Source organism: Lates calcarifer, linkage group LG5 (genome assembly GCF_001640805.2).
Source record: "Lates calcarifer isolate ASB-BC8 linkage group LG5, TLL_Latcal_v3, whole genome shotgun sequence".
NCBI lineage: Eukaryota > Metazoa > Chordata > Actinopteri > Centropomidae > Lates > Lates calcarifer.
This window is the reverse complement of record NC_066837.1, coordinates 18517671-18532241: the sequence shown is the minus strand read 5'-3', so window position 1 is coordinate 18532241 and position 14571 is coordinate 18517671. Positions and strand designations below refer to the sequence as shown.

Sequence of the window (14571 nt, the reverse complement as noted above, 5' to 3'; positions counted from 1 at the left end):
CAGCCTAGCCATTTTCTCCTGTTTCCACTCTTTATGCTGAGCTAAGATAATATGAGAATGGTAATGATCTTCTCGCCTAATGCTCAAAAAGAAGCAAATAAGCGTATTTCTTCAAATATTATTCATTTAAATATTATTCTTTTTTTTCATCCTTGTATTCCTTGGAGTCTGAGGCAGCAGGACAGCAGGAAGCAGGGATGATGTGATTAAAGAGAAAGCGCTTTACCCCCGCGGGTGTCAGGTTCGGTCCCACTTTGACCCCAAATGTCCGCTTCCTTTTAAATCACTTGACTCCTACGTCCTGCACTCTGACCCCTCTGCTGAAACATATGATGGGTGGATGAATAATTGTACAACATGTGGCTTGTGGAATTTTAAATATCACATTGCTATTCTATCTTTTTTGTCTTGCAAGTCACTGCTGGAGTTGATAAAGTCTAATGACTTTTTTTGGTGGGTATTTCAGTTGAACATGTGATAAATTTTTTATCCTGAACTGATTAAATAATGAGCTTCCAGAGAGAACATACAGCAACATCTGTAGTACATGTTGTAACATTTCTTTTAATATGCAAATTGTAAAATCCCCTTTCAGATTTTCTAGCTTATATCTATCACACTGAACAGCGTGAAAACAGGAAGTTGTGCTGGGTGTGAAAATTTCTTGAGTTTACGGACATTGTTACTCTCATAAAAAAGTCTCTGGTTGATGCTAATTTTTTGAGAGTTTTTGTACTTTTCCTTTTTGTTTTCAATATTAAGTGCCTAAATCTCTGTGCAATATGTAGTCCCAAGTAGTCCTCTGTTAAGTGTTTACTTTGTTTTAGTTCTTCTTTTGTTGCTCTGCATCTCATGCTCACTGGTATTTTTAAACTGTTGAAATAAAAAATTGAAAGGCCCAGCACCACCACAGGATCATATTTATAAACCTCACCTATTCATTGTTTTCTAAAACACTAACCTACATTTTGTTACCCAACGTATTTCTTGCAAATACAGGCCATGGAGATTTGTGATTCTGGGTCAAACTGACATCGGCTTGTGGTGATAAAGTGATACTACATGGAGAATCAATTTTGAGAATTAAACTCAACCACTTTAGCACAAGATGGCTGTAAAACATTTAGCTTCACCATTTATGGAGCAGCTGCAGTCTACTTGGTTTCATGACAGTAAGGTGGAAAAAATCAGTGGTTGCTATGTATGACACAATATTTTGCTTTTAATGTAGGAGATGTTCTTTGTATGTCATCACATCACACACTTCCATGTTCCTGGATGAAACTTTCAGGATGATGAATACCCATCTAGTTTTCTGATAACCTGTAACACTATTTTCATTTTTAAAGTGGCCTCTAGAGATTGTATTTTTTATCCATGAAGTTCTAATTATCTCCCATATTGGACCATCTCATTAATTCGTTGCTGTTTTAATGCTACCTTCAACACAGCACTTCAGCACACAGCAGCTGAAGTCAAACTTTAAGTACACTTTTAGCTTGACCTATTTGTCCATTCTTTCATGTATATTCTTGAGTTTGTGTTCCTGTTTGATCAAGAAATTTTACTTCAAACATTAATTATCTACAGTTTACAGACTTGTTCACTGGGTTCTTTGGTTTCCAATTGTACTGCACAGGCTAAAACTGTGTTGAGTGACACATTGATTACTTATATACAGTGTATATACAGTATATATATATGGGTATATACACACACACACACACACACACACACATATATATGTGTGTGTGTGTGTGTTATAATAGACTACTTTATCACATCATATAAAGTAGATGATTTAGAGGTTACACACAAGGAGAGCAGCTACTGGTCTCACCTGTTCTGTTCCTCCAGTTTGGCCAGCAGCTCCAGTTCATCAGGACTCAGGTTCTCTGAGTCTGCTGGAGAGGCTGCTGGTGCCGACAGCACTGCATCGTGGGAAGATGAGTCCGGGCTGAGCACTGGGCTGCCTGTCGATGGGGGGTCTGGATCCATGCCGGGAGGGGAAGAAGGGCACTCTAGCTGAGGGAGAACCCCACTGGAGCCCTCTCTCTCTGGGCTGCCGCTGGGTAGAGACATGGTGGTGACGATGGAGTGGGATGGGTGAAGCAGTGCAGGTGCGGTAAGAGGGTCTTTCCAGTCTCACTCACTGCTGGTCTCTCTCCTCAGTGAGCCTTGCTGTCGCCTGACTGGCTCCCTGGCTGGCCGTGGAGCCAATGTGATCAGAGGTCTTCAAACCTGTCATGGGTGCAGAGACAGAGTGAAAATGAGTGAAAACAGATAATTAAAGAAAATGCATCAAAGCAGTAACATGTCATCAGCTTAACTGATAAATATGTCCTTGAATTGCACAAAACTTGTGGCAACACAGCACGATATGTCTGGCCTCGTTAACTTCAACTCTCAGTATAACACAATACAATTCACCTGTACCAGAGAAACTCATATAGCTTCCAAAATTACCATAAGGTTAAAACAACACCTCCCCAAAACCTTCATGAAGGTCAGATTTATTGCAGGGCTGTTGTGTTAGACATTCAGTATTTAGCAATAGCAATAGCTAGGTATATAAACTTGCAACTGAGTGTAAAGCAATCAAACAAATGAAGGAGACTTCATTGTCCTCCTTATGTACAAAACTCCTTAAAATTAGGTGGAGCAAAAGACGTAAGATGTCATGTTTGGCTAAATGGACTGAAAATACATAAACAGTCAAACTGCTCCAACTCACACTAAGATGCCAATAATGCCCCTCCACACCCTGGCTCAAATAACTGCTTCAAAGGAGTGGCCCTTAGTCACTGTGATGACATCATTTTGACTGAGAGCGTCGTGGCCTGTCACTGCAGACACACACACGCATCAGAGAGCTGTTTTTGTCCACGCTACGACAGACAGCTGCCCGGTGATGCCTCGCACAGGAACAACGCTGCTGATGTGACACTTAAATAAACCCTTCTCATCATCATAAAGAGGACTGAGAGCTAACCTGTAAGCAGTGTTACAACCATACCGAGTAGTTATTGCTAATGACCCGATACACGGTTGCTCAATTAATCTCACACCGTGTGCCTTTCAGAGGGGTTGAGCCTTGGCCACACGCCTGTACGATTCATGTGCTTTCAGAGGTGGTGCTAGAAAATGACTGATGGGAATTTATTTAATCAGACTAATCAAATAAATCAGATGAATAATTGAGTGAGTTCAGAGAGATAAGGCAGGCGTCACGCAGCTTAGGAGCTGAAGCCACTCCACTACCTAGGTTCAGAAGGGTTATGGCAGCTTTTAATTGTTCTCCGTCTCATGGAAACCTTTTCATAGCAGGAAAAAAGCTTTTTCATCCAGCGGAAAATTGATGTCACTGTCTGGGGGTTTTATAAATACTAAAACAAAAAACAAATCTGTGTATGTGTTTGAGTGTGATCAGGTTAGATTGGTTACTTCCAGTGATTAAGTGCATGCAAGACATCTGTGCCTTGAGTGCAACATTCAACTTGCTAATGTGAGATAGCACATCTAGGCCCTGTGCTTTGCTTACTCACATCATTTTCATCTTTATGAATACATGCATAAAGACAGACAGCTGAATATGAAGGGACAGTGTGAAAAGAAAACAAACCTCACAGAGCATGGATGTTGTGCCGCATACTGTATAGAAGCTATTAAACCTTCTTATCAGGGAGGAAATAAGATGAAGACACAGTCCACACACACACACACACACACACACACACACACACACACTGTATACATATACTAACTCTGCTTTTTCTCTCACTGTGCTGCAGCTAGCAGTCTGAGAGATGAGGGAGTTCCCACTGGTCAGGGGAGTAAATGAGTCAGAAGGTCCACACACACACACACACACACACACACACACACACACACAGAGTAACAACAAGAACAACACAGTGAAATACATAAACATATACCATATCACATTGTCCTTGTATTAAAAAAACTGCCAAAAACAATGCAACACAGAATTGAGAGAGACACATTCACCAGCCTGTATAATATGAAGCATATGACGCAGACATACACAACAAAACAAGGAGAGCAGAAACATAGCCTCCAGCAGCAGAGGAGAGGAGAGGAGCATGATAACAGTCTGAATGGGGGAAAACACTGCATCGGGAAGAGACAAGGACCACATTCATGCACAGAAACCAGCCCAATCAAAAGAGCCATTAACAAGCAAATGAGACCAATCACATTTGTAAAAGGGCTTGGTCAGAAGACAGATTTGAAATAACATCATTTTCATCTTATAAACTAATGATAGAACAGATCTTCCAAATTACAGCAGTTACTTACTCAAGGTAATCTGATAAAGCTACTATATCTGTATCTGAATTTACTGCAGCAATCGCAGGACTGACAACGCCAGTCTGTCTTTTCTTCAAATCATCGAACAGAGGGGCGAGCCTCAGGCAGTAATACATCTGCCTTGTCAATCACATATTCAATACCAGCAGTGAGACTGACGTGAGCCCTATTATTGACAACATTTATAACTCTACTAGACACCTTACAAGTGGACAACAAAGGTGGATACACCAGGCATGTGTTCATCATGCTGACCACTCTCTCTGGACGAATGCTCACTCACTGCTGCTTTTTGGATTTCAGAAAAATGTACAAATCTCTACACAAGATTTTCATTTGGCCAGTCTGCTGGGTATGAATTATTGTTGGGGGAACTCTCTTCTGTAGCTCCACGCTAAAATTTATACTGGAAGAATTAAATTTTTCACTGAGCTGCCACATCGTCTTTTACTCAGTATAGTACAATGCACATTTGGACTACACAGAATCACAATTCCTCTAGAAATGTGTGATAATATTTTTGCAATAATGAATGTGAATTCAACCAATTTCTGTATTGCTCAAGAGCTTGCAATTTTGTCTCCTCACAATATTTTGTAAAAGAATATTGGTGGAATGCTGAAGAATTTCACCATTCATAGCACTTAACTGAATCAGTTGAGACCAGATGAAATTGGCAGCTGTTACTGCCAAGCTACAGTATGTCTCGCTCCCAACAAGCAGTCAAATCTCAGCTTACATTTTCACCTTAGCTTACATCTTAACATTGAAATCAATAACATAATAGCTTCCCTTTATTTATGGACCATAAATACAGAGCCAAAGAGGAAATGCCACAAGTGAGACAAGTACACAGCATGCTAGAGCTGTGAGGTACTAACAGTAGTTTGTGCTAATGCAGATATGACATGAAACAGTGTTGACATATAATGTTCACTATATTCAATCTCAGTTTTGTGTTAACATGCTAATATTTGCCAATTAGCAGGGCGCCCCCATAACCAAATGGTTAGGGTGTGTACCACTGTGGGCCCTAGTGGCCTGAGCAGGCGGACCCTCGGTTCAACTCCCGATCTGACTGGACCCTTGCTGCATGTCATTCCCCTACTCTCTCCCTGTTTCCTGTCTCTCTCACTGTCCTGTCAATAATGGCAAAAAAAGCCTGAAAAATACTTTAAAAAATAAAAATAAATATTTGCCAATTAGCAATAAACACAAAGCATAGCTGAGGATGATGGGAATGTGATTGGGCTTGGAAGTATGCTAACAGTGTGGCTAAAACTTTAACTCACATCTCAACTTTTTAAAAAGCTTCTACACTTTTGGTGCAAAAACACAATAACAGGAATCTGGGCTTGATAAGAAAGAATTCGATTGCAATTAAAAAATTCAAGTGCCATGAAAAATCTTGTTAAGCATCAACCTCTAAGGGATGACAACACAAAGAAGAAATGCTTCAGAGAGGTTTCAGCACTACAGAGGAGAGGTTTCAGCACTACAGAGGGCTATTGAGCTGTGCCACACTGGTCAGCCCACACTGTAAAAGGTGTGAGTCATGCAGGACTACAGAAGAGTGGTATTAAAGTGGGATTCTCTCTCTCTCTCTCTCTCACACACACACACACGCACGTAAATGGAAGGACACTGTGAAGGTCTCTGACGAAGCAAAACAAGCCAGATTTCCTGAGCTTGGCTGTTGCTCTGTATATGACAGCAGTCTCACTCTAATGTCATTGCGTACTTGGGAGAAACTGCAGAGAACTGAGAAAGAAAGAGAGTGGGGGGTTGTATTGTTTTCCACTCATATTTGTGTTTCTGAGCATGTTTACTGTGTGTGCGCACAACACGAAAGGTCACGATTTAGCATGTTCACTGACATACGCACTACCATGTTTATACTTAAGTTTCACGTCAGTGCGTTGTCATGTATGAGCACCGTTGTGTGTGTGTGTGACCTGTGAAGAAGTCCTACAGGGTGACAGAGGGACGTATGCACAATTCTTTGTGTTTATGTTTAGTCTCTCTCCTTGACTGAAATCCCCATGCACAAATATGGTATTGTACAACATCTATGCCTGAACTCATCCTCTCTGAGCTTTTGCAGTCGACATAAACAGACAGTGCTATTGTCTCCTCCTCTGACACACACACACACCACCTCCTGTTATCTAGTCCCCTTTGCCCCTCCATGTCTTGAATGTTGCAGCCGTGGTTTGCATGCAATCCGTAATGCAGAGCGTGTCTGATGTACAAAATCCTTTTTCTAATTGGTGTAAAGCTTTTCAGGGTTACCATCTGGGCTTCCTGGTGTAAAGAGTGAGCTGGCCTGGGGCAATGAAAATAAGGAGGGTTAAAAAAAAAAGGTAGCTAATGCTGCCTTTGATCTTTGAACACCCACCAAAGACAGATCCATCCTTATTTCCCCTTTTGCAAAAATAAGCATACAGTAATATGCTATCACACACATTCTGTGGTGCAAGTGATATCCCCAGTGGCCAAGAAAAACATAGAAGCACAGAAATGGAAACCAGCATCTATGAAAAAAACAAAACAGAAAAATCATCTTGTTTTCATAGGAACCCCAACCTCGCTGATGGGTCACACCCTCCCTCTTCTCCTCCCCCCTCTGTCTGTGTGCATCTTGCCCCCCGGGCCTTTCAGCCCTAACATAAAAGGCGACCCCTTCGTTAAGTAGCTGTTAACCTCGCTGTTGTTGCAACTCATGATCTCATGGTTACTGACACGTGGACTGTTCATTTCCACACTATTCATCTACTGTATCCACTGTCCTTGTGACCGCTGCTGGGCTCCACGTTGCTGAAAGCATCTCATTGTAATGATGTGTTTTTTTCCTTCTGATATTGCTGTTCAAAGCTCTCTCCCTCGCTGTTTGTGAAAGCCATAACTGGGATGAGAATGACTACATTAGCTAAAAACCAATGCATGGAATTAGTCTTCACTGCACTGATGCTGACATATTGACACACTCTACATATATCGCAAAAGGGCGACACTGTGTAAAGTAGATCTCAGTCAATTTGTGTAGGATGAAAGCTGGCTTTTAAATGATCTTGCAGCATCTGTCTGACAGTAATGGAAAGTACATTTACTCAAGCACTGAACAACTCTGATGTACTCTTACTTTACTTGAGTATTTCCATTTTACTTTTCATATAAACATTTTACATATGAATTATATTATCAGTTTATGAAATACAATGCATTGTTCACATACGAGTGCAGTTCAAATTTGACCAACTGCATCATTTAAGTACTGCTTACATATTAATGTAACAATAGTAACATCAACGCTAAGAATGTCAATTGTTATATCAATACTAATAATCCAGTATACAGCAAACTGTATAACAATATAACACTCAAAGGAGTAACTCTGAATTATAAGCACTGTGCATTTACTTTGCCATTACTATAGAGTGCAGAACTTTACTTGTAAGGAAGTATTTTTATGTTTTGGTACTGGCACTCATACTTAAGTAAATGAATTGGATACTTTACCACTGCTGCTTGAGTTATTCTTTAGTGAATCTGACGGTGCTCTGATGGAACAACGGTTTATGTTCATGTCTCTGTGTACTGTGAATGGCTACCTATTAACCCAGAGAACATCAGCTTTCCAGCATCATCATTACAGTAACGATGGTCTGTTCTCCAAACGGCCCTCATGCGCAGCCTGCACTGTATAGATTATTGAAATGTAATTGCTAAATCTGATATGTTTGTGCCCCTGCAGCATATGTTTTCTGGCATTTGTCCAATAAGAACTAACTGTAGTGTGACAGTGAGCCAGAATGAAGGGGAGACACGTTCGGAACAATCTAAGAAATGCCTTGAGAAATGTTTGAGACATTTTCCTTAAATCTACTGACCACTTTGTATGACTAATGCTTTCCTGCTCTAAATTTAGTTAGTATCCCTCTCCAGATGATTCGGCTCCCCTGAGTGCCACTGTGAGAGGAAATCGTCTAGAAATAGCCATTACCACAACCCATCAATTACTTTAAAGTGCAAGTGACTGTTGTGCTCTTTTCTGCCCCTAAACAGTCAGTGCATTAGTACTAATACTGGTCAGATTACTTAATATCTTACAACTAAAAATATCATGATAAGACAGATGCCACTAATCAGCACTAACCACATGCTAATCTCAAAACTGGATTACGTGAGAATGCCGTGCTGCAAACTGGGTGATGCCACAGGCACACAGCCATTGCTTAATGTGTCACTAAAGCCATGACTGATATTAGTTTTCTTGATGCTTTCATAATATCATCTATTAATTTCAGATTATCCCAACAGCACCGTCGCAAACACTGATCAGTATCCGAGCCGCTGCTGATTAAACAGCAAACATCTGTTGTTTGCCTTAGAAATGGCTGTGAGAGGAAACAGTCAAATCCTCAAACAGCATCTTAAAAATGAAACTCATTAGATTTTTTTAAACCAACCAACCTGGAGACATTTCAGTGCTGCCTAATTTGAGCTGCAAGAACCTTTTAACTTCCACAATGTTCATTCCAAAGCACAGGCTCACTGCTGGTTCATTAGCTCACAGGACACATTATGTTACAGGTTCATTATGTAGAGGAATCATCATCGACAGTGCAGTGTGACGACACAGTCTCTCACTCAGTAACATGTCTGTGCTGTTAATCATACTTCCTTAGATAAACGCTGTGGTAAATCATTCCCTCATCTCCATTTTAAACAACAATAACTTGACTAAGCTGATGCAATTCTCTGACCTTTTGTACAGAAAAGCAGCGGGTTTCAGAAACCACAGAAATCCTAGTAATTAAAGGCATAAACAGTTTGCAATGCCATACGCTTGGAAAATATTTATCCTTTCTTAATAACAGTTGGCAGTTTGTCTGGGGAAACAATGTTGGGCATGGAGACAGATCAAATTACCATTAAAACAGGTGAACAAATAGAAAGGAAGGAAAAAATCAGAGCAGAGCTAAAGTGATCTGAAAATGGCCCTATGTACATATATGTTTCTGCCTCATTATTTGAACATCATTTGCATGCTGGTATAAATCCAACATGCAGCAGTCTGAAAATGAGATCACGATTCAGTTGGTGTAAAATCTGCCGGGTTACACAGATCCAGTTACAAATCTGCAGCCTACGGGAACAATAGGCTAGAGAGAGGAGAGCTGTGGAGGAGCTGCAGTCATAGGGAGCTTGAACCGTGGCAGCCAGGTCATCAAGCTGCTCCCTGTTTCCGTGTGTCAGCAAAGAAGATGAAGTGCAGAGCCGTGCACCAAAACAGTCCACCGGCAAGCCAGCCAGGAAGACGAGCATGGGCCGGGGCAGATGATACTTGTGAGGGACAATATTTTGTTTTAAGAATCAACTGCATTAAAACAGCTAAATCCATATTTTCACCACCGCTGCAGGCTGCAGCTTTTCGGGTGTTAATATTTTCTTCTATGATAGCAAATTCAATATATTTGGGTTTTGGACACAAAACAAGACCTGAAATGTGATAGGCACATTTCACAGCTTCGTGACATTTTATTGCCCAAACAATTAATTGATTCATCTATAAAATAATCAGTAGATGACACTGACTTTGACCAGGAAACATGCAATATTCATAGACTTTGCCCAAGTCAAACAGTAAGCCACCACCAGGGAAAACATCTACACTAAACTGATTACTTAATAAAACGACAGGGAAGAGTTGCACTCCAGTTGGCCAGACACTGGACAACACACAAACAAAATTAATCCTGCAGAGAAACAAAATAAGACTCAGGCTCTCACTTTAGTGATAGAGTCACTGATGTGTTCAGGCAACTAGAGATGCAATAGTTAGTTGATAAATAAATTAGCTGATCGAGGGGAAATTAATTTTTTAACTATTTATAGTTGAGTCATCATTTCTAGTCATTGTTTTAAGAAAAAAAAATTCTCTCCAGAATCCAGATCATCAAATGTGTATAAGCTGGTTTTCTTGGTCATCTATGACAATAAACTGAATATATAACTTTGAGGAAATTATACTTAATATAATCAACGGATTGATAAATAATGAAAATATCCATTAAGTTTGCAGCCATACAGGCCACACTGTGTTGAAGCTGAAAATTATAAGTGCATACAAATGGACACTGAGCATATGTAATAACAGCACTCAAATGTCATACTGATTGCCTACACAACTACAGTTACAACTGCAGTATATTAAAAAGTCATCACGCTCCTCTCTGATTATGCATCTCAGGGTTTTTTTGCTGGATTAAGCTACTAGTGTAGAGGATGTTAGATCTCACTGCAAGCGCAGGAAAAAGAAATGGCATCGCCTTTTATTCACACAATTTATCAAAGGCAAATCTTGCTTTGGGCATGAGGGAAATCAATCAGCCTTTCCTTGTTATGACCTGGACATGTGGCTCCTGTTTGTCACCAACGTCTCTGTTCCATGACCAAACACAGACTATAATAAACCTGGACAGCAGCAAGCAGGCAAACTGTACAGTAAAGGGAGAAGGCTGTGAGATGATATCCCTCCTCCTGTTCTTGCTGGAGGCTACAAACACACGCATATGCACGCACATACACACAGACACAGACGAGCGTACACACAACTCAGAGACTGTTTATCCTGACGACACTTCCAGATCCTATTAGCTTACCACTCTCTCACACAGATGAATAATGTGGCAGCAGCAGGCAGCAGTAGTGAGTGCAGAGGAAAAGGTTAGCTGGAATAAGCTGTGGCGATCTCGCTCGTCACAGATGTAGTGTGCTGTCTTTTGTGCATGTGTGCGTGCTATTGTGTGATCAGATAAAGAAGTTTTGAGGCTCAGGCACTTAAAAACAAGGTCACCAGGATGTGAGAATCAGATACCTGTTTCCTTGATGGTGAAATGTGTGAGGTGTCTTTTGCATGGTGAATGGCTTTCAGAGATAAGCCTGAAAGCATTCTCATTGTACCTCATATGAAGATATGATGAACCCATTACTCAGTGGTTCGTGTCGAGTCATGGGGCATTTAAGGCTTAATTACAATCAACAGTGAGTAAGATAATTAAAATCCCCCTTCCCCCAAAAAAGATAAGTGCCTAAAGGAGTGCTTTCATTTTGTGACAAGTCAGCAGTATCCTTAATTCTTCAACATCATAGCCCCAAAACTATGTCAGTTCCCTACTTTTTATCCCACTTGGGAGGTAAAAAATTATATGTGCCTGGCCCAGATTTAAAACACAGAGTCATTCAACTCAGTGGTTTTCTGTTCTGGTCCTCTGGTTTTTAGAAGCTTGTTGAGCAAGGATTTACCTGTAAATCACATTAGATGAATGAAGCAAAAACAGCTGGATTTCGGGTCAATACAACACTAAAAACTATTGACTTAAATGACAGTTTTATCCAAGGTGAGTGATGAACTCGGGAGGGGGGGGCTCAGTATCTATGGTGTTCATCAGTGCCAGCTCAACAAACATCTGGATGGAGCTACAGATGCACTCAACACAGCAACCACTGTGCCATCCACCCATCCACTGTAGAAACCTGGTATATATGATAGATGAAAGTGACTCCTGTAATCCTTTCTCCTGCACTTTCATACTTGAAAAGCCTGTAATCCTATTGACTGGGGTTGTCTGGACATGACAGCTCGTTTATTCCCGGTCAGACCCGGCCTGCTCCTGCTCCTGCTCCTGCTGCTGCTGCTGCTTGAGGATGCCTGAACAACAGGCCTACACGCTCTGCAGTCGACTCATGGCTCGGCTGGATCAACATCTGTGGCCAAAATGACACATCATACCCCCCCCCCCCCCCTCTTTGCGGCACCAAATATCCCGGCTTCCCACGACAACACGATTGTGTAACGACATTAAAAATGAGGACGGGACGCTGAGAAAACACAATATGGTCAAAGCACGCAGCGGCACGCTATACCTTAGCGATAAATACGCTTTATAGGCTAATGAATGGGCCGTGTCTCCTTTGGCATGCTGTACAATGGAATTTTACACTGAGATAAAAAGAGCAGACGGATGAACCCGCTGTTGATGGGGCTTCAACGACCAGGACCAGCAGTGCTTTGCTATGTGGGCCTTGTTTTAGCTTTTACGTTGGATTGACACAAACTAATAAGCTCGTGGGGCCCGTCAATAGACTCCACGCGGCAACATTGATATTCCATTTAAAAATAAACACCTCATATCAACAAATACAAACCCTAAAAGGCTTACCTGGACTCCTTTTCCATAATCGGAGCGGTGCGCTTGTCGTCGCTCCCACAACAGTCCGTCGTAAATGTCAAACGTACGTTATCAGCTAATTAAAATCTTAATAGACCGCCGAGGACAAACACGGAGAGACCGTCCAACGCAGTGCCATCCTCCTGCCGCCGCTCAACCGGGAGGCAGCGCCGAGTAGCACAGCTGCTCGCGAGCCTCTCAACGCGGTGGAGACTCGTGTGTGCGCGCGAACTGAATTACTAGAAGAGGGAAATGTTTCTGGTGATATCCGTTAAAATAACCATGACAGCCGTGCAACGTTGCCTGCGGTTCAACGGGGATGTGGTAGGATATAAACGGCAGCATCAATCATTACGAGTAAATCACACAGAATGGCTGGCGTTCGCTGCCTTCTGTTGAGCACGGAGGGACAAACCAATCACGTTGCAAAATGAGATATGATTGGCATGTTGCGGACCAATGGCCTTAACGGACCGCGGGATCCCTTTGGAAGGACAACAAAGCCAGCCAATCGCCGTACAGCTTTATTCTGCGAGTAGGCGGGACTCGCAGGTGTCATGCAGCGGTGTCAGCTTTAATGGATTTATGTGTGTATGGCAACTAAACTATTAATTATATGCCAAAAATGTTGTACGTAATAGTTTCCGTCAATCTCTGGCTCTGTAACATATTGTATCATAGCAACCAAACGTAGTCTTGTCATAACCACAAGCGCCTGCACTCTGTGTTGCTATTTTGTGTGTTATTTGTTTGTAAAAAAAAATAAAATAATACCAATTATAACCTCATTTACATCATTGTTATTGTCATGGATTTTGTCCTACAGCATACATCTAAAATTTGAAGTACCTGTTCTATGTAAACTGACAAAAACTGTCCTGAGATGAGGCACCCAGAAACCAACCAATTCGCTAGAGCTGAAATGATTAAGCTGGTTGATTGATCAGTAGATTGGGAGAAAATGTGGCATGGCATGAAACTGAATACAATAATATACATATATGTAATATCACACGTTCAAAAAATGATGTTTCAAAACATTCATTTCCCTCACACGTCATATTATGCTGGATACAATATTCTCCAGTATTCTCCTGTACACGTGAAAGGAATCACATGTACAGTGATGGAGGCTAACACACATATACTGCAGTAATTTTAAAGATGAGGTTGATAAGGCAGTCTTTTCCAGAAGAAAACACCACAGTTACTATCATAACCCCCGTAACATAAATAGGTATATGGGACCTATAGTTCCTTTCATTTTGGCCCATAGAGACCAGTTCTTAAATAAAACAGGCACAGAAAACCCTACCTGTCCAACTTCAATATCAGTGCTGCCAATACTAGAATGCATCCAGTTCTGTCACAGTAGTGTATGAGGTGCAGGATGATCTAACTGCAGGAGATGAAGTGCTGCAGACAGCCTATGCTGTGGGAAAGCCAGAGGTATTCACATGCTGAGATACACCAACAGGAAGCTGGAAAGAAGAGGAGCATGGCATAGAAAAACGAGTGGGTAAAATGAATGATTTATAGAGAGACATTTTATATACACATATAATATGACCAAAACATTTTTAATAATAGACATTTGTAAGCCACTTTGGGTGGTCAGTTTTGTGTACTTTACAAGAGATAATCTACAATAGATAATACAAGATGTGTTGTTGATATGATCACTATAAACGTATTACAACATAATTTGTTTTACATACATAAAAAGGCATTACTCGGTTTCATTAAATATCAGATCCCTGACCCTTTCTCCTGACTTCTATGATGCTGTCCAATCACAGCTATAGAACACTCGACGGTGGTGTTTATGCCCAGGCACTGATGTCCAGCGACTGATGCCTTCAAGTGTTGTTTCAAATACCGTAATTCTGATTTATGACCGGACTATTTGGTCAGCCATTTCTATAAATTGTGGGAGCATGGACATTTTTGATTTTGTGCTGCCCATAAGTCAATTAATGTGGCGGAAAATCTGAAATCCCTGCCA

The 14571-nt window shown here is 41.2% G+C and overlaps 1 protein-coding gene across 1 annotated transcript in view; it reads right to left on the bottom strand.

The window, feature by feature from the left end:
- Positions 1-13001, bottom strand: part of evi5l (EVI5-like protein) — a 34854-nt gene extending 21853 nt beyond the window's left edge. The window contains 2 exon segments of the mRNA XM_051070701.1: positions 1841-2241; positions 12558-13001. Of these exon segments, the coding sequence (XP_050926658.1) occupies positions 1841-2082 (242 nt within the window). The 5' untranslated portion in view covers positions 2083-2241; positions 12558-13001.
- Positions 13002-14571: the final 1570 nt, after the last annotated feature.